Genomic DNA, 24,080 nt, shown 5'->3' with positions numbered 1-24,080 from the left:
GATGAGGAGGGATTGGACACGAATTTAAAATGAAACAATATATATATATAGCTGGAAATTTGATAAAATGCAAATATTTTTCAATGATAGAAGATGAGGAGGAAAGCGTAAATAATGATACATAATAACCGATTAGTGAGCGATGAGAGGAAAGGGGGCGGGGCTTGTTTTGTGTGTACAATTTATGTCAAAATGAGTCTAGAATTGCATTTGATAGTAAAGATTTCAAATTTTTCAGTTTTTCAAAAAACAAAAAAGAGAAAATTATGGCCGTTGATGTGTGGAATTGGGTGAAGTTGCAGCATTCAGATCAGTCTCTATCAGTCGCTGCGCACTGCTCACGTCCATTCGTTGACGTGGAATCGAGTCTTCTCCGATTTGACGAGCGAATAGTCGTTGTTTGTCACGGAAATCCAACTTCGCACCGTCCGAATTGTTCTCATTTCGGTTTCGATCCTGCAGTTCGTTGAGACGACGTTGACGGGGATCACGGTAGATTTCGTTGGTGCCGACGATCTAGAAATTGGAATTTTAAAAATTTGGGTTAAAATTAGTTTTCTGGAGGACAGCAGGGTTACTGTATGGCCTACTATTTCAGAATTTTGTCTCTGACTGTCTGGAAAATCAAGCGTTTTTCAGTAATTTTCAGGTTTGAACCAAAATTTTATTGGTTATTAATCCAAAATTGAGAGCTGGAAGGAGCTGAAATTTCAAGCGAAAATCGAAGGTAAATTTGAGAAAAAATGGCAAAAAGCACATTGAAAAAACGACATTTTTTGCAGAAATGTTAAAGATTTTCGAGGATTTTGGTGAAAAAGTTGGAAAAAAATGACCAAAAACTCGCATTAAACAGAAAAATTGAGATTTTAAATGAATTTTAGTGACGAAATTTCATTTTCAAAATAATGAAAATCAGAAAAATCGGCTAAAATCTCAATTTTTGGTGTCAAGACTGGATAAGTGGGCGGAGCCTGAGAACACACAATTTTCGCTTTCAGATTGTTGTGATGTAGGCACACTACAGTAACCGAGAATGATAAAAAGTTCTTTCAAACATACAAAAAATGCGCCGCCGACACACCAGCCCTTCCCAACTTTCTACTCACCCCTGGTGAATCCAAAACGGGCACATCAGCAGCGAATAACATGGCTGTATTATTGCTGGTGGGCGTCTGATATTGATTGATTTCATCCGTGAATTGAACTTTTCTCGTCTCCGGTGGACTAACAGGTGACATATTCTCAACACTTGAACTCGAATGAGGCACATCGTCAATCATTGTTTCCGTCCGTCGACTCTCTGATCGATGCTCTTTTTGCACGTAGATTGGAATGTCTCGTTCTTGATGATGAGAGGGCGGAGTCTTGATCTCCGAGAGCATTTTTCTCGCTCGACTCTGTTCATGAGCGACGTTTAGAAGCTCTCGAAATCTTCTCTGCTCCTCATCTGTCATCGTTGATCCTTTCGATTCGAGACGATCGAGTTCGTCATTAACTGCTTCGTAGCTCATCAATGCGATATTCGTCTTCTCCAGATTTCGAATATCCGCGTCTTGAAGACGTTCTCGGAGTCCGGATTGTGGCCGGATCTGACGGATTACCGGGCCGTTGCCGTTTTGTTTCAATTGGAGAGCCTGGAAATTAAAACTGAATTTTATATCACACTTGCACAATTGATTACTCAAAATTCAAAATCGTTGATTCAAAGTCTGGAAACTCGAATTCTGAATCACAAACAGGAATCTAGAACTCTAATTCCAGAATTTTGAATCTAAAATACTAAAATCTAAATTCAGACTCGAAAACCGTGCCTACTAGATTAGAAAATCGAGAATACAGAAACCACTATTCTGAATTGAAAACTCATGTATTAAATTTTTTATAATTCTGATTTCAAAAATTCATTTCAGAATCCGGATTTCAAGATTTAGCACTCTAAAACTAGAATCCTGATACATAATTTCAGAGACCAAAATTCTGTTTCCAAAATCCAGAATCCAGGTTTCCGATTTTGGAGTTTCCTATAATTCAGAATCCGGTTCTCGGATTTTTGTTCTCCCAACAAATTTTCAGAATCTGAAATACAAATTTTGATTTTTTGACTCTCAATTTCTGATTCCAGAACTCCGAGTTTTGAACACAAAATCCCAAAACTTCTAAATCCGAATTCCCAGCAGACAAACCTGTGTAATCGCCGTCGGCACTGCTCCTTTAATCGACGCGGGCACCGCTTTCGGCATATTCAAATCGACGGGTCGAACGATGGCTGGTTCCTGAGAAGAAGAATGAATTGATCCATTTATATTGTTATGAGATCTCGATGAGCTGACAGCTCCACCCAATGTCACATTCACTCGGGGTGAGGTATTGTTAGATGAATTCACAGAAGTCGTCGTCGTTGTATTCTGATGATTTCTAGATGCACCACCATTACTCAACGAGACCGTCGGGATTACTGTAGTTCCGGTGGCCGTTGAGGAAGAGGATGGACTGTTGTATCCATACATGCTTGCAGGTCGAACCGAGTGAAGTGGGGCGTAGTTGGAAACGGTAGGTGGGATACGGTAGCTGCTGCCACTGTTGTAACTCTCGTCATGATTCGGTGTGGAACGGGCGAGCGGAGAGTTGAGTTCCAGGTCGTTGAGCTAAACAAACGGATGGGTTAGGAAGAAGAAGAGAAAAGAATTGGAATTATTTGGTTGGGAAAAGAGAGAGAGAAAATCACTGCAAAACACACACGTCACACACGCATACAGAAGCAGGGGGCGGAAGGATTCTGGAGGTTTCGGATGGGAACTTTGGGATTTGAAAAATAAATAATCGGAAGTTTGAAAATCTGGGATAAGGGCTTCTGAACTGGAAATTGAGATCTCTATGAATCTTGAAATCAAGAATCGATAATATGGAATTTCCAATTAAGAATCCTGAGTTCTGGATTCAGAATCCAGAACTCATAATACGAAGTTCAAAATTCAGAATCCTAAATCCTGAACCTTGAATCCAAAATTCAGAAACAAGAATCCTAAACCTTTAATTCAAAATCGGGAATTCGGAGCCGGCAATACAAGTTACCGAATTCAGAATCCAGCTACCAGGATCCCAATTTCAGATTCTTGAATACATAACTCAGTTTTCTGAATCCGAATTACAGAATCCAGAATCCAAGTTACAGGATTCTGAATCCAGACGTCCAGAAATCCAATTTTTACTTTTCCCACCCAAAATTCCATCTCCAGAATCCGTCCTCTGCCATTTCACATCTCCTTCCAAACTCACCGCTCTATGAATATCCTGTGTCGATTCCCTGGCAGCATTGCTCGAATATCCAACGAGACCTCCCGAATTTCTGGGCGGAGCGAACAGATTCGACGCCGACGTCGGTCGATACAAGTTGCTCGTCGTCGATGTCGAAACATTAGCCGGTGACGCGGCATTCTTTCGGAGAGCCGACGGGGATTGAGCTCCAGGTCGAGTTGGCTGGATTACTGTAGGACGAGTGGAATGCCGGTAGTGGGAAGGGAGCTTATCGAAAAGAGAGCTACGAGCACTTCCAGTCATCGACGATTGGGAGAATGAGGCATTCGGATCTTGCTGTAAATCACTTGCAGATGAACTTCGATAGTGTTTATTCGCATTCGGATCCACCGTTCCACTATGCATATTATGATGAGCATAGTGTTGTTGCATATGATTACTCGATGCATTTGATGAGGAATTCGATAACGGAGCCACGAATGCACTGTTTCTCCCGTTCGGAACTTGTTGTTGTTGGCTTGTGAATCTCTGATTGTAGCTCGGCGGTGGTGGTGGCGGAGCGTCGTAAGATCCATTACGTCCAACATTCGAATAGCTCGGCGGATACTGTGGTGGTGGTACGGTAGATGGGGATGGGGCGACGAAATGTCCGCCGTTGGTGATGGAGGTCGTTGGTTGGAGCCAATTGCTGAGTCCGTTGCGATGAGCGGCATGTTTGCGGACTTCGAAGTGGACTTCGTGGGCGCTTTGAGTCATGAGACGGGCGGCGCTGGAATAAGGGAAATTAGGTGTTTTTGAGAATTAAAAGATATCGAAAACTAAATAGAAACATTTCGAAACCGGGACCTTTCGAAACTGAGACATTTTGAAACCGTTTTGAAACCGAGACACTTCAAACATTAAAAATTTCAAAAGAGAGACAATATGAATCCGACGAATCTCGGAACCAGGACACTTCGTAACCAAGAAATGCTGAAAACTAGAAAATCCTTGGTTTCAAAACGTCTTGGTTTCGAATCGTACAATTTTGATAATTCTCCGGTTTCAAAACGTCCCCGTTTCGAATCGTACAGTTTCAAAACTTCTCAGGTTTCTAACCCCCTATCTGACTCACTCTTCCTGTGAGATTCCAATCAACGAGTGTCCATTAACACTCAACAACTGATCACCAGTCTCGAGTCGTCCATCTTGTGCAGCTGGCGTTCCTTCGACCACTTTCTTCACATAAATTCCCATTTGACGGTCGCCGACTCCCTGTAACTGATTGTGAATTTACAGAACAATTTCAGAGATTTGGGGAGAAACTAAGGACCTGATAAACACCAATCACAACCATATTTCCCTTGTTTAGCGGTAGTTGAGGGGTCAATATCGTATAAAGTGTCAAGGAGGTTTCGATTAAAATCTCACTAAAAAAGAAAAAACCAAAACCACCGTCGGGCGGCCGGAAATCGTGAAGATGGAGAGATGTGATAGAAGAAATAAGGAAGGCGGGGAAGGGGGACGGAAAATGAATAAACTGATGCCAATTATATCTAATCCATATGCGAAGGGGGTCCCTAACTACACCTAATTATTGGCTTCATTTTACTATTAAGGCTTCATCTCTCGGTGTGGGCGAATCGGCAGAGATCAACATTGAAACATTACGTCGTTAGGCTCCGCCCACTTTTGGCAATAGTGCCGCATGAGTCCTCAGGTTAATTACGAAAAGAGTTGCCTGGAGGTCTAGAATCAAAATTTTGGATCCAACCACTATTTTCAGATGGAATTTTTTTGAAAAAAAAGTTTTCGAATAAAACTTCAAAATTCAATAAAAAGGTAAATATGTATGATAATTCAAGCATTTTTACTCTAAATTTTCGAAAAAATTCAGAAAATTGTGCTACAAAATGAGTATACATTTTTGAATCCGGGCCGACGGGCCGGCCCGATTTTTGACAAGTATGTTATTATTTAACGAAAAAAGTGGGCGGAGTCTCTTCTCTTTCCGGTCTCAATTCCTCACCTGAGCAGCGACAATACTCAATCCGATTCCTCCGCCATTCTTTCTCAACGTCACTTTCGATATCGTATCGGAGGCGGCGCTTCCGAAACTGTCACCCTGGAATGGGAATTATTTACAAAAAGACTTTTGCATACTCGCAAAATATCGGCCCGACCCGGCTCGGCCCGGAGTCAAAAAATGAGCACAATTTTTTCACAAAGTTTTTTGAAATTTTTTGAAATTTTCATCAAAAATAGTCAAAAATCCTATGTACACTTGAGTTTTATCGATATGTATTGTCGAAATAAAAAAAGTGATACCCGGGTGTTTGCGGACTCAATGCAAAATTATTAAAAATTAGCATTGAGTCCGCAAACACCGGGTATCACTTTGTTTATTTCGACAATAAATACATAGTCGAAAATTCGATTTTTTTTGCGAAAAAATCAAAAAAATTTTCAAAAAAATTCAAATTTTCAAATTTTTGTACTGTGACCCGGGCAGACCGGGCCGGGCCGGGCCGGTGAAAATTCTGAAATCGGCCCGGCCCGGCCCGTTGCAAGTATGGACTTTTGAATCGAAAACATACAAATTGAGTCGTCGGAATACTCGTCAACGTCGTTTGCGAAACACTTCTAACGATCGGTTGTTGCTGTTGTTGTGGATGATGTGATGGATAGTGATGTTGCTTCTGTCCTCCGTTTTCAGATCCAATATGCATCGCGTGCATCGATGACGTCATCTGTGGATGGAGAGGCTGTTGGCCGGTCATGGAGACACTGTGACAGAGTCTTCTATGCTGTAATTGCAGCAAGTATTGGTGTAATCCATCGGGTACCGTTTTGAATTGTTCGATGAAATATCCATCTTGAGGAATGAGGAATGGGAGATTCAAGTCTTCATACTCCTCGAGTGTCATTCGTTGTCCATCCTCCAGTGTCAACACGTCCGCCTGTTTTTCAGCTAAATGACAGATTCTGTCAATGACGTCATCGTCGCACGGAATCTCTCCGTTCTCCGGTTGGAATCCTGATAGAAGATGCACCACTTGCAGACTATTCAGCTTATAGCACGTGGATCCGAGTGTCGCTACGTCGTTTTTCTGGGCGGCTAGGAGGTTTGCAGCCTGACGAGTTCTATCCAAATGACACTCGGCTGCCAGCTCGACACCCATTCGCTCGCAGAATCTGTGAATTGATTCAATGCGATACTGTAAGCATTTTCCGAGTCTCGTCGTCAACTCGGATACCGGAGACTCGACGGAGACCAAACTATTGAAGATGAAGGCGTTGACCATATGGAGAAGGTGTCCACACAACTGGATAGTCAACGCTGCATTTAGACCACAGACTCTCGCTTGTCTCATTGTTGAATCCAAAAGATGTATCAAATCTTCAGTGGCCACCCGATCATCCATATGAATATCCAAAAGACTCCGTGCGGCCGGTCGAATAGATCCCTTCAGAATCTGCACTAATCTTCTGAATATTCTCTCGATTTCAATCGATATCTTTCCATATCGTGACGTCTTCAACTCAGAATCCCTTTCCACGAGATGATTGAATTCGGAGGCGTTGGCAAGCCAGAAGATCAAATCGTCTTTCGAATTGCATTCCTGAGCGATTTGCTTGAAATTCGACTCGATTCTCGAGAAGAATTGCACCGAGTACGGCTTATTGTGGGCGTGGAAGAATCGAAGAGCCAAGTAGAGAGAGTAGGCGGGCGACAGGCGGAACGACGACAATTCAGATGACGTGGCGGCTCGATTCGACATCACTTCCGCCAGAAAATCCCATACATTGTAGTCTCCGATTTGAATTGAGATGGGGATTTGGAATGGCTCCTGGGCGATTTTCGACGCAGAAGAGGAGTATCCAATCGAGTTGGAATACGGTGGCAAGATATCTGAAACAATTGAAACTTTTCGGGTGGCTGGGGCGTGGTAAGCGTGTTCTTTTAGCAGTTTTTCACATATTCGAAAAAAGTTCGGTTACTGGGGTGTCGTTAGCGCGTTTTCTCACGATTTCGATAATCGGAGGCTGGCGCGCTTTTGACGTGTTATCTTGCATGTTCGGGGCGTCTTTAGCGAATTTTCAGCTCCTTATCCGTAAAATTCTGGGATTCAAAAGTTCTGTTTTTAATTATCTGGCGCGCCTTTGACGCTTCCCTCTCAAAAGCTGAAACTCACTATTATTGGAATGCATCATGAGGTCTTCTTGTCGAGATGAGGAGACCGATGAACCGGAAATACTGAAAAAATAATAAATTGTAGTGTTGAATTCAACTTATGGTCTATTTTTTCCCAATTTTTTATGAATTTTTCACTACTGGAGCCCCCTTCATTCTTACAGATTTTTGAGTAATTTCGAGTTAATATTGCTGGAACTCGTTTGAACACGTGTCACTGGTATGGGTATCGGTGGTTTCGTGTCGACCGGTTGGGAGAATGTGACACGGCGGGGACGTGGCACTGGCATCGGATCGGCATCCGTCGACGCCGCACGACGATGATAGAAGAAACGGGCGGCCGGAGTGGGACGAGCGGCGGGTTGATATGGAGAGTACGGGGATGGATTTGTGGTGGGAGTGGTGGGAGTATTGGGAGTAATGGGCGGAGCGACGCCGAATGTTGTCTCTTGTTGTAGACGAGATTCCGAGTTGAAACGACGCATCTGTTAGTGGTGCTCGTTGTGAATTCAACAGATGGAGATGAAAGAGAGAGAGAGGAAGAAAGAGACAAAAATGGTAAAATGGAAGAATTTGGACCAGCTGGATCTGCTGTCTGGATCGTTCAGAGGAGAGCTGGGAGCAGAAATATATTTAGAAAATTCAGGCCAAGGGATCAGATTACGGTGAGAAAATTATGAGAAGCTATAGAGAGTATATGTACATGGAGGGGGTTAACTTCTTCAGGTTATTTTCACGAATTGGATAAAAATTTCAAAAAATAATCGTCGTCAGAAAAATAGTGAAAGTTGTTTGGAGGTTTTTCAATCAAAAACTTTTGGAATTCGGAATTTCTTATGAACGAAAGTATTCAAACATCTGGAACTGTGCAGTTTTTTTTTTTCAAAAACTTTTAATTTTTGGATTTTTATAAATTTCAGTAAAACTATGATCAATTTTTTTATCTGAAAATTGTCGGATTTTGTATCCAAAAACTTCGTTTTAAGACTGAATTAAAAACCTAAAATTCATGAAAATGTCAAGCGCGCCTTGGACGCGTTTATCCTTTTTGTCTTTCAGGAGATTCAGAAACCTCCAAAAATTCCAAAATCAGAATTCGAAACTTCAAATAACTAATACAGTACCCATCAAACCGAAACTTGTTGTTCACATCTCTTCTGCTTTTCTCCAATTTCAAAATCTATCTTTTACAAAACCGAAAAAATCAACAACGAAGCAAAAAACCACCTATTTTTCGGTGTCTCTACACCGAAAGAAAAGCAAATAAAGCTAGGAAGGAGAGAGACCACCACGAACTAGACAGGGGTGTTGGCGGATCCAAGCATTTGATCATACTTGTCACTCCGACGATAGAGGGAGAGAGAGTGGGAGAGATAGAGAAGAGGAAGGAATGTACAAAAATCTGGTAATTTTTAATGAAATTTCGAGGTAAACTACGAAAAAGTCGGAGAATTTCAGAGATCAGAAAAGCTCATCGAAAAACCTTTGAAGATACAGAAATTAGTAGGAAAGTTGAGAAATTTTAGTCAAATCTCGGAAATTATTCAAAAATTGTGACGTTTTGAGATTGAAAAGTATAAAATCCTCTTCAAAAGTGATTTTTCGGAATAAAAAATAAATTTCAAACCATTTTCAGTACAAAATTCTATTAATGCTTACTTAAAATAAAACAACAAATTCTTAGCAAAACCGACGAAAATATTCAGAAAATTGTGACTTTTCGAGATTGAAAAATATCAAATCTTTTTTTAAATAGTGATTTTTCAGATTTCCTACTTTTACCATGAACATCCTGAATGATTCAGAGTAATTCTAACACAAAATAGAAAACAAATGAGAGAAAAAAGGGGTTTCGGAAGAAAAATAGGTATTTTTCTGGAAAAAACTTGATTTTTCAGTTATCTATTCAAAAAATAGCAATACAATCATCTAAATGAGCACTAAATAAGGGAATTTGGTGAACGGGAAAAAGGATTTTGGGATTTAAAAAAAATTGAAACTACATTCCCCAAATATCTGTATAACTAACAAGTATTCAAATTCAAAAACTGTGTCTCTCTATGCCTATAAATAAGCACACGAAGAGAGATGAATACTCTCAAACATTCCACATATTTAGAAAAGTGATGAGTCAGAAAAGTGGGAAAAGGGAGAGAGACCGTCTCCTCTCTCGCATATTTACATTTCTCACTCTCTCCCTTTTCTTCTTATCATTAAAGAATGACACTATATCAGTCACTGGAATACTGGAAGGAGAGGAATTGTATTGATTATTCAAAAAATGGCATCGAGGAGAGAAAAAGTTATCGGAGAAGGAGAATTCCTATATGAACTCAACTGTGACGGAGAATCGGAAAATTTGAGGTAAGAAGAAGAAGGAGAATGAGTCAGGAGGAAATGAGGAAATCGAGGGGAAGAGTTTCAGAAAAATTGGGGGTGAATTACCGGTGCAATTTCTAAAAGTTCGTTTTCCGTCTGTTTCTGTCTCTGGCTGTTCCGAATCGGGACTTCCGATGACAATATATTTAAATTTTTAGATTTTTAGAGATTCAAAAGTTCCAATTTCCAACAGTCAGGTATTTCAGAGGTCAAACGTTTGGATTCCGAATTTTCAGAAACCCGAATGACGAGTTCCAGTTTTCCGTAAATAGGATATCCGGATATGCATATTGGCAGATCTCCGGAATTGAAGCGTTCAATCTCCTGGATTCTTTGAATTTCAGATGACCAAATGCATGGATTCTAAAGTTTCTGAGATTCAGAAGTTTCGATTCACCTAGATCTGAATGCTTGAGTCTCCCAATTCTCCAGCTTCTGAATTTTTGATTTTCCAGATTCTTGAAAATCTGGGAATTCGAAATTCCAGATATTTTTTTTTCAAAATTCCGGATATTGCAGACAAAAAGAGAAAAAAGTCCACAATATGACATTCGGAGACCCCATGTGGCCTCTTCCAAAGAAAAAAAAAACAACTCATTCAATTTGCTCACCCACTTTTCTCCTAGGCGACCACCTCTCTTTCAGTTTCAGCTGTTTTTCAGCTTTTTCAACAAAAAAACCTCTTATCAACAGGAAACGAAACTGATAGAGATAGAGAGATAGTGGTAGAGAAATAGGCATAATTCCGAAGAAAGAGAAAGAAAAGGAAATGATTAAAAATGTGTGCTGCAAGATGATCGGCGAACGCGTCGAAGAAAGAGAGAGAGCAATAAATTCCAAACATAAAACATTCGAAAAACGGAGAAAAGAGGTGAGGTACCTATCCTCTTCTTCTTTTTTCAAAAAGAGGTGTCCCTCTTCTTTTGGTGTCATTTCCTCTTTGAGAGAATGACAAAAAGGTGTGGGGGCTCTTTTGTGTGTAGAGGGGAGAGGTCTCATAAAATGTGTGATTGAATTTATAATTGGAAGAAAAAGGGAAAGATGAATAGGAATGGGAGAGAGAGAGTGATAACACCGAGAGATTTTTGAATAAAGAAGAATCAAAAGACTGGAAAAGTGTCTGAAGACGTGGTTAGAGGCTCCTGAATGGTCTGGTGTGGAAATGTCTCGGTTGCCAAATGTCTCGATTTCCAAACGCCTGATTTAAAACGAGACGGAGCCGATAAGCATAGTCAGAAACGAGATTTTCTTTCCGAGTTTCAGAGAATTTTCAGTTCCGACAAGGCATAACTTGAGCTATAATCATCACAAATCTACCAAAATGACTAAATTTTTTCAGATAACAAGATTTTGACAAGCACGATACCGTAATACGGGTAGTTTGACGTCGAAAAACTCAATTCTGTCTAACTTCAAGAGAGATTCTAACAGACAAAACGGCATCTCCTGATAGAAAAGACATACATTTTCTCTTAAAAAATTTTTCAGAACAACACCAAAACGTCGGGAATTTTTAGGAGAATGTGATGACAACGGCATTAAAAAACAGACCGAAAAGTCGGGATTTTCTGCCGAAATCGTAAAATGTCTTTTTTTTTCAAAAATTATAAGATCTTTTAAAAACTCTACACGGTTAGCTGGAAATTCAGACACGGTTCTATCAGAGGTTTGATTCATATCTTGCAGAAAGTTAAGTCAACAGGTAAAAAATTGACGAAAAATGGTCAAAACCTGCACGATTTTCAGCAAAACACACCTACTATACCATCGCCTCAAAACAATGGCTATTCAAATTTTCTATTTCCAGAAGACACCCCTTTTCCTCCCAATGAATAATTCCCAACAGGTCATATAAAAATAGGTGACTTCTTCTTTCTTCTTCTCCCCCATAATAGCTTCCTATACACCTTCTCGGGAAGTCGTCGAAAGATTGTTGACATATTGAAAGTATACATATATACTCCTCAATTGAAACAAAACATACAGACAGACACACTTTTGGCTTCTTCTCGATGAGAATAATGATGATTGAGTGAATCAAAAGAGACAAAAGAGAAAAGGAAAATGGGGAATTTCCCCTTTGGAAAAGGGCATTTCTGAGGAGCAAAAGATGAAATCTCATAAACTCTTTCTTGTCTTTTTTAGTAAAAAAACTAGGAAAAGGGTTTTGAAGCCTTCAGAAGATGGCAGAAGAGCGGCGGAAGGAACATGACAATGGGCGGTCTCTTGGAAGGGAAAACTTATAATTTGGTGTCTGTGTTGGTCCCGGAAAAAATGGAAAATGGATGGCGGGAAAAGTGGTTTTTGGAGGGAGGAAGTAGAATCAAATGTTCGAATTTTGGAGCTATTTAGTAAAGGATGGTGAACATAAAACAGTCAGAAAAAATGCAAAATTTGTGGATTTCTGAGAAAAAGCAGCAGAGAAAAATCTGAAAGAATCTATGAAAAAGTTGGAACTGGGAACCTGAAATTCAGAAAAACTCAACTCTTTTCTGAATTCACCGATTCTGTTGATCAGTTCACCACTACTTTACAATTCAATCGGAAATCATAACTTTCAAGCGAAAATTTCAAAAATATACTTGAAAATGTCGATATCTAGCACTTTTCAGGTTAAAAAAAGGCGCACCAGGGACACAATTCCAGAGAAAAAGCGTCCAAGGCGCCCCAGTCAAATCTCCTCTTTTGGATATCGTTTTCGGAGAGGTCAAAACTCAGAAAAATCAAAATAAATTGAAAACTAAAATTACCAAACTGGTACGAATTTCTACAACAATTTCTGAATGATAAGAAGTGAACGAGACGCGAGAAGAAGAACGGCTTCTTCATTTCATCACAGTATTACTGTTTGCCTATTTCTTCTCTTCTCTTCTCGTGTACTTTTCTGCATATTTGATATATGTGTATTTGTGTTGGAGAGAGAGACTCCGCCCCCATTTTCCTCTCTTTCTACTCTACAACAATCTGCATATTGTTGTGTAAAACGAAAAGAAGAGAAGAATGGGAAAAATGACAAGGATAGGGGGAGGCTCCAGTAGCAGTGGAAAAATTCAATTTTAAAACTTTGAAATTAAAAAGAAAAAAAAACGCACCTCGGCGGATAGTAGTCGTTGTTGTGTCCTCCTCCACCGTTCTGTTGATTTCCGTTCAGTGGCAGACTACAGTAATCTGACGACGGTGCACCACACCTGGCAGTGGAAGCACGTGAATCAGCCTGAATTGGAGAAATTTTTGGAAGGGAAAATGAAGAAATGCGGAGGGAATTCGTGGATGAATAACGAGGGGGAGTGATGAGTCACACTTTTGTCAAATACTTTGAGGAGAATGAAGATTATGAGAAGAGGGAAGAGGGAAGAAGAGAATACTATATTCAAATAGAGAATCAGTTTCTTTACAGACTTGCAAAATATCGGTCCGAAATATAAAAATCCTTATACGCTTGAGTTTTTATCGATATTTAAAAACATAGCCGTAAATTCGACTTTTTTGCGAAAAATCAAAATTTCAAAATTTCAAATTTTTGTACTGTGCTGGATATTCTCAAATCGAACCGGCCGGGCCCGTTGCAAGTCTGATTATCTAGGAGATTTGTTGCAAGTCGAAATAGAGATTTCGCGGTTTTTTCCATTTTTCAGTTTGATAAAATGACAAATTTTTAGAATTATAATGAGCTTTGTGTACCTGTGAACATAAATTTTTTGGAAAAAAATCGGATTTTTTTCATACTTTTGCGAAATATAGTTTTGTTCAGAAAAACTAAAATTTTAAACAAAAATTGGTTGATAAATTACATCAAAATTAGTTTTTTTTCTTCAATTTCACAACTTGTACCGCGTTTTTACCTATCTGTAATTCACAAATGATTCAAAAGTCTGGAAATTGGTTTAAAAAAATTCAAGCTGATCAAAAAATTTTAGACCCAGAATTTCTCAACAAAAAAATTTCGAGCTAAAAATTTCTGAATTTCCAGATTAAAAGTCTCTCAAAACGCGTCCAAGTCACCCCAGCTTCCAAGAACTAAAACCCACCATTTCCGGATAAGTCTGCTGCTGGAAGTGTCTCTGATTGTTGAGTGATCCTGCCGGTTGGCTACTGAATTTGAACAAGTGATCAGCTCCGATGCGTATCGTATCACCGTCCCGAAGGATCTCCGTCTGCATCAGCGGTTGGCCGTTCACCTACAAAAATTGGGAATAAGGAAAGAAACTGTAATATAACGGGGTGAGTATTATCACGGCACACTTCTTACAACCGCGCTCTACCGAAACAGAGGAAAATTTTGTGCGAAATTGAGAGACTCAAAGAAAAAGAGACGTTTTTCAGAGGGGGGTTTCGGTGGAGCGCAGTTGTAAGAACTGTGCTGATAGTATGAAATTTGGAAAAAAAAGAACTCAAAAACGAGAAAATTAGTGAAAACCATGCGAAGAAAGATCGAAATCTCCGAAATAAACGAATAGATGAATGGAATTTTTCTCCACAAAATGAAGATGTCGTCATTCTTCAAAAATTCCGAAAAGGAGAGAGAGAGATACGTAGAGAATCAGAGAATCAGAATAGCGGGTGTCATTTCTCGACAAGAAATTGATCGGAAAGGAAAGGAGATTCCCGATATTATACACAGCTGACCACTAGAGGAGACCGTCTATCCATTCCTTCTGCGGCGGGCAGCCGTCAAAGAGAGAAGAAGCGAAAAAGAAGGAGAAAATGAGAAAGGAATGTATTCGGATGAGACAATTAATTGGTGAGGCTAAAACATGTTATTTCTGGAATAAATGGACTGACTAATTATAACTGTGATTCCTACTTTTCTTAGCGACTGGAATGCCTTTGGTGCCAAAATTTTGTACCTGAGGAAAATTTCTCAAAAAGTTGCACGCTTTTCACTCAAAAAACGCCATTTTCAACACTAGACTGGCGCGCCTTTGACGCTATCTTCTGGAAAAAAACCATCCAAACATGATATTTTTGTCTATTTCCGCTGTAAGGATTATTGATAAGTTTAGGTCAGAAAATGTGTAATTTATAGAGATTTTGATCCCAAAAATGCCAAAAATTGGTATTGAAGACATCAGAAAATCGGTGAACGCGTCACAGGTGCACCAGGCATATCAAATCTTGACTGAAATCGCGTTTTTGGATACGAAAAACGACAATTTGGAAAGTTGACTAAAAACACGCCTAGCAAGTCGAAATTCAGCTTTTCAGCACATTTTCCGATTAAAACCTCCCGTTCTGAGTATGACTTTTCTGGAAAATTTGAAAAATCGAACATAAAAAGAAACCTGAAAAATCGCAATTTCCGGACCCCCACAATAAACAATTTTTAGTAGTCCCGCCGCAATCTACCTATATTACTACAATGAAAGTAATAAAAACGGGCGGATCCGCCACAGAGAAGAACCCATAAAACCACTAAGATGTGAATTGGGTGATAATGACTGTATTGGTGGGGTAGGAGAGCGGAGAGAGAGAGAGAGTGTGTCTTCCGGAAACATTTAGGAGATATAGAGGGGGCACTCCTCTCTCGTCTCGTTTAATTATTCCTTTACCTCGGAAGAAGATAGTCATCAGTCAGGAGATTATCATGGATTGTGTACGGAATTATGGATTTTTTTGAGGAAACATTTTTTCATCGCGGTTTCGATAGATACCAGAGTCGCTAATTCAAAAAACGGAAAGTTTTTTTAGCGAGCTGTTGGAATAATGAGATTTTGAAAATGAAATAGACTATGGTTTATTAGAAATCCGGATTCTTCAGAAGAAAAATTAATAAAACGATTCTTTGTGAAGAATAAGTCAAATTTTTACAAAAATGTGTTTTTTCTTCTCGAAATTCTGAAAAAGCGCGAACCAGTCAAGTATCAGTTATGAATGCTACCTGACGTTTAAGAAGAAGTCGTGGGGAATCTGAATCTTTTTATTGATTTCTAGAATCTAGATCATGAGTTTAGGATTTTTTTTCCAATATGAAAAACCTTCAATTGCTGAATCTCCGCCTAATTTCAATTCAATCAAACTATATATCTGACGAAATAGCTATAATTCTGACACCAGTCACTAATGATTTGAAATCTTGAAAATCGAAACAGATACGAATAAAAAGTCTGAAAAAACTAAAATCTGGTCGAACTCATAGAATTTACACAAAATTGTCAGTGATACATATATCCTATAGCTAAAAATTTGATATAGTTCGGAAGCTGACGTTGTGAGGATTCGGATTCTGTTTTTAGAATTTCTGAAGCCAAGGTACATTTCTTTAAATCTCAACTTTCAAAACTCATCAATTTTCTGAATCCCAATTCTCAAGACGGATTCAGAACCTCCGCCTATTCAACTTTCTACAACTTTCTAAATAACTTTCGATCGGGAAACCGCTCGAAAATTTCTAGAATAAAAGCTACCGAAACATCATAAAAACTAGTATAAATCTGAAGTCCAAAACACCTCGCGTGCCGAGTGAGTAAAAGTGTGAATCCTCCGTCCATCCGTTCAAAGTGAGAACGAGTGTCCGAAACCGCGAGTGGTCGTTCCGAGTCGTAATACAAAAAACCAACAGAAAGGGTGGGGGGAACGAGGCGCCCCATCACCGTAATGCTAGTCAGCTATCCCAACAAGCAAATGGGTATACGGTCAGAGATGCAGAGAGAGAGAGACGAGAAAAACTCCTGCTGACTTGACTAAAAAAGGCGCCGAACCGTCGCGTTGTGTCGACTCGACCAATCTTGTTCGCACACTCCATTTTGGAGAGAATCGAATGGATCGGAACGGAGAGCGAGAAGGAGGCGGCAAAACGAATCGGAATAAAAAAACAACTGTGGTGGTTTTGCGGAGACGGAGGGATATTTAATATGTACAACAAACAAATACACACAAAGTTTCCATCATATTCTCGAGGTCATTTCGTAAATTTCTTAATCCGGAAAGAAAAGGAAAAAAACTTGTGAATGGGGAGAGAGACAGAGGTATTACGGGATTGCATAACGCTTGGAAACACTTTTTTCTAGTTTTGAGAAGACAAGGGAATGAGTTTTGTGGAATTTACAGGGATTTTTTGAGTGGAGGAAAAAGGAATTTTTGGGAAATTCAACGAAAATTTGTCAGAAACTGTCAGAAATTTGAAAACGCGAATTTTTCAGTTTTCAGGTGGGAATTACAGAATTTTCAATAAAACAACTGAATATTTGAGATGTTTGTTAGAACTCAGAAGGAGCTTAAATATTCATTTTCAATGTCGTAAATCAAAAAATTCGAATCTGAAATTGTTTTCGCCAAGTTTCAGAATTACAGTCTTCATTGGCTGAAATCAAAAATTAATTAATTGCAACTTCTTTTTCGAATACGATGGCAACTTTTAAACGAGAGTAGCAAAAAGGTGGCAATTTTTGAAAAAAATGTTGCAAAATGCTTTAAAAATCCTGAATCCCCAGTTCACATTTATGCAAAAAAGTCAATTTTCAGACATTTTTTGCAGATTTTTTTTCAAAATTGTTCTTTTTTGATAAAAATTTTTTCAAAACACTTTTTTTTCAGAATAAAACAATTGTTAAAACGTGTAATGTCGGTCAAAAGTGATAATTTTAACTGAAATTGAGACAATTCTTTATTAAGAAATAGGATTCTCTTTGGCTCAGGCAACTCGAAAAAAATATTATGAGAAGTTTTAGTAGTATTCTGAGACGTTGGAAATATTATAAGATATTTTCAGTATTCTGAGATTTTTTATGAATATTACTGCGATATTATAATATTAATACTTTTCAAATGAAGGCGTATTCGGTGATCGCCAAAAAAGCGCCAACAAGGCCATTGCGTGTTGTTCGTTGAGAAGATACAGTAATATTATGAGAAAAGTTGGAAATATTTTGAGAAAATAGTAGTATTATGATAAAATGCAAAAATATTTTGAGAAGCATTCGTATTATCACATTTAAATCATTATTTAGCAACTCAGGCATCTCAATATCGTTCTAACCCTACAACCGCATCAAGCTAATCACAATCTCATGAGACTAGTGGATTTTGCTCGCGCAAACTTCGTTCGCGTCACTATTAGAAAGTAAGCCAGTACAAAACGCGCAAATTTTTTTCGAATTTTCGTTTTAATGTTTTTTTTTCAAGTTTTAATTCTCTGTTTATTTTGAAATTTGATTTATTTGTTTATTTCTTTTTTGAAATGGTTGCGACTAATTTCTAATTCTTATTTTCTCTTATATTTTTTGTACATTTCGATTGTCAGAAATCTTGTTTTTTTAATTTTTCAATAAATTTACTTTTTTTTCACCTACAACATCTCACACCAATCTAATGAGCCAGCGCATTAATTTTACAAGACGGTTCATCAATTTAATTAGACCCGGTGCTAATCTTAGCATGCCACAATACAAGCTATAGCTTATTTCGGAAAAAACGTTTTTTTCCGGAGGTGAATAACCCCATTACAATCTGACTGTTACTGTGTCTAAGTAGATTGATATTGAGTTGCCTGAGAATACGGTTTGCTACAACTATTTAAAAAGCTTCAATGGGGACAAATCAACAGAGAATGGGAATGTAGAGTCAGTGAACACAAGCAGTTTTCATTGTTAAGTTGTGTTTTTTCACTGTCATTTCTAGTTTTCTGACCTATTGGACCTATTCTGGAGTTAGCAAAAAAAGCAAAAACTATTTTTTACTACTATTTAGCAAAAAATAGTTTTTTGCTTTTTTTGCTTCCTCCAGTATAGGTTCATAATAATTTTCATTTACAAGTGACAAAAAATCACAGATATTATAACAATTTTTGGAAATTTTATGAGAATTTTTAGCAGTATTATTATAAATTCCAAGAATATTATGAGAAATTTCAGTAATATTATGAGAAATTGAGAATATTATAAGAAATTATCGTAATATTATAATGACTTGTTATCTCCTCAACTTACTACGATAATATTACTAAAACTTCTCATAATATTTTTTTCGAGTTGCCTGAGTGGTGAGCATTTTAGGTATTTTCAGCCACTGAGATTCAAGTTTACCCAGAAAAAAGGAAGGATTCTGTCTGAAAATTATCATAATTTACAGATGTTTTTTTAAAAGAGAAATATCATTCTAACTCAAAAAAAAAATCAAAACCTCGGGAAGCTAGAAACTTGGCGTATTGCCAAGAAGTTTCCATCATCAACAATCTTCTCACGGTGAGAGAAAGAAGTGAAGGTAGAGAGAATAAGGAAATGGGAGGAGGAAAGGATTATCAAGAGATAATTACAGCTTATTTCTCATTTCCCTATTCATCAGCCTTTCCAAGTCGTTAAAAACCATTCCTTCAGTTTCCAAATGACTTCTTCTTCTTCTTCTTTTTCTCCTTTTCTTCGGGTTGGATGAACATACCAAAAAATATATTCATCATTGAACAAAAAACGGGTTTCAGGGCCAAAAATAATCTAATTTTGTGGAGAAGTTAGGATGGGAAAAAGACTTGAAGGATTTGTGGAAGAAAGAATGAGAATAAGGAAAAGCCGCTGCTGGATAGTAAACGGTGGAAGAAATAACGAAATGGATATAACAGAGAGAGACACACTAGGAAAATGCCGCAATGTCCGAAATGGTCTCATTTCGTCGTTTCCGCAGGGGAGGGGGAAAGGTGAGAACTGTCTCGATGCGCTCCCCGATATAGTCGGAAAACGAGGAGGGGATGATGTTATAATTTGTATTTGAAGAAGCTTCCGAGAGAGCATATTGTCTCTCCCGACTCTGCGTTGAGTACCCTCTTCCCGTACTATATATGACAGAGAACGAGAGGAGGAAATGACAGGTAACCGGGGAGGAGTGCCAATGTCCTTCGGGACCAGGCAATTTCCCGTGTTACGTAATTTCCAATATATATGGAAGGGGGAAACCGTTTGACAGTGACAACGACAACCATGATGAATATGGAAGGGGGAGAGCATGACGTGTGTATAGAGGAGATACAAAAGGTCATTGAGGGCGGAGAGAATGGAAGTTTAATTTGATTGGATTTTCAAGTGGTTAGAGGAGATGGTTGAGGTTTGGTCACTTTATGACAGTTTAGAATTGGTCAATCGTAGGAAAGCGTTCAGGATCGTGAGATTCAGATTGCTCACAGAGATTATGACACTATCTGTGGCGGGTATTATTTAAACCCTGTTTTGGCACAGTACCGGGTGGTTGAGCACGTTTCGACCCTTTCTTCTCGTCTAGCGAGAGAAAAGATCGAACCCGTTAGTTGATTCAGGATCAAATCTGGGCAGATCTTGAGCACTGACTACAGTCTTGATTCCATATTCTAGAACCACAGGTACTCAAATCTAGAACTGAGAATCGTATCTGAATCTCTGAATCAGAGTCCAAGATCAGAGCCGATCAGCGGCACGGTGAGAAAATGACTTTCGCATTCGAGCTTCGCTTCGATAATGCCAGAACTTTAGATTCTCAAACTGAAGAAGCTTCAGACGCCAGACCAGACCTCTGATTCGTCGCTTTTGGACCTTGTAAGACCGAGACTGGGAATGAAACAACTTCAACCGTGAACTGAGTTGTTCGAGAAACTACTCACAAGGTTGTGGCAGGCTAAAGGCATATTGCCGGTTTAATTTTCATCATGGTGTCAGAATGGAAGATGCTCCGTTACAAGAAAATCTGTCATTTTTGACAAGATCAAAAAACGATGCGAAATGAGCTTAAAAATCAATCCAAAATCCAAACTCAAACTCCACTACCCTCCTAGACTATCACCTTAACCCAACTCATTCAAAAAGACACAAAAAAAACTACTAGTGATGGAGGTAAACATATCTAATTGAAGGACAAGAGAGCGTCGGAAAGTGGCAAAGCGGTTGCGGCGGCGATGGGCGGAAGAAAACGAAACACACGCGGAGGGCAAATCGGAGTGAAGAAGAGGGGGGTGAAGTGGCAGTAAAGGGGGGAAGAATTCTGGTTACCAGGAGAGACTAGTGCTCATTCGAAAAGTAAGAGGGTATTCTGTGTTAGAGTGTGAGACTGTATACAAATCATCATTCTGACTCATGAAATGATCTGAATGGTGGACGAGGAGGAGACGGGGGGGGGGGGGGGGGGGGGGGGGGCAAACCATAACATGCATACATGTGTGCATAGTAATGGTATGAATGAACAAAATTTGTATAGCTTTTGATAGGAAGCTAGATGACACTACATATGTTTTATGGCTGATGAAACTTGGAGCATTTTTCACTCAAAAACCTCTTAAAAATCGTACAAAAAGGCTCTTCAAAGACCTATCCGGCAAGTGCAATTCCGAAAAGTGGACAAGCGCAATAGAAAAAACGACTGAGAGTATTTACATGATGAGTGAAGAAGCGTCGTACGAAATACAAACATCCGAAAATGGGGTGGTGGTGTGTCCAAGTATATGTCACGATAAGTGGTTTCATATACAATATGGAGGAATGACCGAAAATAAGTGTTACCGTAACCTGCCTCAAAGGGAGGATTTCTAGATAGTGTGGAGAACGGGGGAGGTGACAGACGAATGGAACGGATTTTTTCGCTTCTCCGGATGAGATGCTAATTAAATTACAGTAATTAGAGTGGGGAAATTTCTCACCTCTAAATAAGCGTCACGTGTCGACGGTGTCAGTGTGACGACTCCTTCCATGAAGGCGATGGCAGCGTGGCGGCCACGAATGTCCGAACCGTCGAGCTGAAAATAGACAATTGATTGAATTTGAAAAGAAATCTCTGCGTCTCTTTTCTCTCTAGTATTGTCAATAGAGCGCACTTTATAAAAACTTACATAGATATTATGTTGCGAGAAATTCGACATTTGACTGTCACTTCCAACCTCTGTGACTCCTTCGTGCAGCGTTATTCGATGGGTTGACAGGTGGCCGTCTGGAAATAATCGATTTGATTTTCAGCTTCTTTGAGGTGAAAGTTATACAATTCCAAAGCTGAAAACTCTTACCATTATTCATCACAATGAGCACCGGAAAATTCACAATTTGTGGTGGCATTGAAGTCAACGGAGACATTGGAAGAGTGACCGATGAGGGTGCGACGACTGAAGTGGATGGCACTCTGAAATAACCAATAAGATTGAATTATTGGGAAAAAATAATAATTTTAAAACTGTGTATTCACTTGACTTTTCAAGTTTAATGACCTTTTGAGTTTTTGGGAGAACTAAAGTCAGTTTATGTTTATAAACAATTGACCTCTCTCCAGGGGGATTAGCGCGGAAACGAGCCAAAGAGGGGGTCAAACATCAGAAGATGGGGTGTCTTTGGCGCGTTTTAAATAGTACTGAAGATACAGTAACGTTCTGGGGAGCCGTCGACGCGTTCTCAGTTACCAGCATACTTGTAAAGGCCCGGCCCGGCCCAGGAAGGCCCGAAAACTCGACTTCAAAAATGAACCAATTTTTCCATATATTTTTTTTTCTTTCAATTTTTATTCGAAAATGTGAAAATTGTGGATGATTTTTCAGAATTTCTCCCAAATCTGAACGATAGTCGGAAATTCGACTTTTTCGTGAAAAAATTCAAAAAAAATTTTGTAATTTGAACTTTGGCGCCAAGAACCCGGGTCTTGACAAGTATGGTTACCATGACACACCGACCCACAGACAGACAACTCACTGATAATCACTGGGTTTCTTTTTGATCGCTAGAAACGAATCGAATCCATTCTGCCCGTTTCCACGTGCTGTCATTTCGAAAAGTGGACATTCTGTCGGTGGAATCGGTCGACCGTCGACTTCTCGTAGATCCGACATACTCTTTCGCTCCTCATCGTTGGATACCTGGAAATTGGAAAATTTCTAAAAATTCAGAATTATCACCAATTTTTTTTTTCAACTTTTTTAAAATTCAAAATTCCCAAAAAAATTCCTTCTCTCTTCTTTCCAATAATTAAATTTTCTGACTCATTGCAAGAAAGGAACAAGAAACGGGTTCTCTTTTTTGCTGGCATTCCTCCTTTCTCTTTTCTGCAAGAAATGAGACAAATCACTGCAATTTTGCGCGGGTTTTAATGTGTCACGTAGAGAGAGAGAACCTTTTTCTTTTTGAAAAAAAGTTGAACTTGAAAACATTTTTTTCGAATTTTGAGAAAAGAGAAGGTGAGAGAGAGAGAGAGATGGAGAGAGAACGATAAAATGTGACCCAAGTGGTAATTAGATAGCAATTTGTTTCATTTTTAAATAGAGAAAATGGAGAAGAAGAAGAACGGAAATTGGTATCTAGTTGACCAAACGATTGGCTTGATTAGGCAATTTCAGAAAATGAAAAAAACAGATCATTTGGAGAATTGATAGAGAGAAGGAGTACTGTAACCGATCAAAAATTGATGAAATTTTCTGTTTTTTTTTTTTTTAAAGAAAAAAGAAGAAAGTGGCTCGGATAACTACAAAAAAAGATCGGAACGACTTGCAAATCGGACAGAAACGGGTTGACTCAATATCATGCTGGAAAAAATATCAAAAAGCTGGAAAAATATCAAAATGTAGATAACGGTGGGCCCGTGGCAATTAACGATAAAAACTAGGATTGGAGAGACCGTCATATCGGAATTTTTGAGTTTGAGCAAATAGAAAAAACATTTAAAAGAACTCTCGGAAATTCTCAAATTCTCAATTTTCAGAAAAGCCGAGACACTTAAAAACGGATTTATAATCATAATAGTTTTTCATCAATTTCTAAACTTTTTAAAGATACATTTTAGATAATTCTGACTGAAAATCAAGTTAACCACTTGAATTGGAGCCATAAGACTAAAGTAACCTGAAAACACTGAATGAACTATACCTAACTCAGAATAACAGTAAAATACCGGAGATTTTGAATTTAAATTTATGAAGTTCTCAACAAAAAATGTTCAGAAAAGTAACAATTTGAAGCTCTTTGACCCTTCAATTCGACTCAAAACGTTCAAAATGAAACGTCTCATCTCTACCTCTGACGACCAGCTATGCGTGAACTTTCTCAACGAATTCATGAGAATTCTTCCCGGTTTCGGCGGCTTCTCCTCTTCAATATTCCGTTTCTTCTTCTCAACAGATGGACTCCGTTCGAAAGAGAGAAGCCTCGTTAGCCGTTTCCCAAATCCAGAATTACTCCGTCTTCTCTGTAATTCTGCCGCGGCAAGAGCCTTCTGCTTCTGAATCTCTTGCTCTTTCTCGTATTGGAGCTCACAGATCTCATCAATCGTGTCGATAGAGGTGCAACTATCTCCACTGTATAGTGGCATTGTGGGAATTTCAGAATTTCAGACGGAAGACAAAAATAGAAGA

The 24,080-nt window shown here is 38.9% G+C and overlaps 2 protein-coding genes across 2 annotated transcripts; both read right to left on the bottom strand.

Moving 5' to 3' along the window:
• Positions 1-264: 264 nt before the first annotated feature.
• Positions 265-7,914, bottom strand: GCK72_000803 (uncharacterized protein; the record flags this gene model as incomplete). The annotated part of the gene is made up of 9 exons (XM_003109269.2): positions 265-516; positions 1,107-1,634; positions 2,184-2,645; positions 3,277-4,024; positions 4,370-4,509; positions 5,264-5,359; positions 5,832-7,147; positions 7,431-7,492; positions 7,592-7,914. The coding sequence occupies 9 exons, from the start codon at positions 7,912-7,914 to the stop codon at positions 265-267; spliced, it is 3,927 nt and encodes a 1,308-aa protein (XP_003109317.2).
• A 2,103-nt stretch (positions 7,915-10,017) lies between these two features.
• On the bottom strand, positions 10,018-24,037 carry GCK72_000802 (uncharacterized protein; the record flags this gene model as incomplete). Its single annotated transcript, XM_053722691.1, has 8 exons — positions 10,018-10,132; positions 12,901-13,022; positions 13,837-13,986; positions 21,396-21,491; positions 21,585-21,682; positions 21,756-21,868; positions 22,429-22,592; positions 23,744-24,037. The coding sequence occupies 8 exons, from the start codon at positions 24,035-24,037 to the stop codon at positions 10,018-10,020; spliced, it is 1,152 nt and encodes a 383-aa protein (XP_053591336.1).
• Between the last annotated feature and the right edge of the window lie 43 nt (positions 24,038-24,080).

The sequence above is a fragment of the Caenorhabditis remanei genome, chromosome I, assembly GCF_010183535.1.
Source record: "Caenorhabditis remanei strain PX506 chromosome I, whole genome shotgun sequence".
Taxonomy (NCBI): domain Eukaryota; kingdom Metazoa; phylum Nematoda; class Chromadorea; order Rhabditida; family Rhabditidae; genus Caenorhabditis; species Caenorhabditis remanei.
Note: the sequence above shows the minus strand (reverse complement) of the source record. Positions and strands in the feature narration are given on the sequence as shown.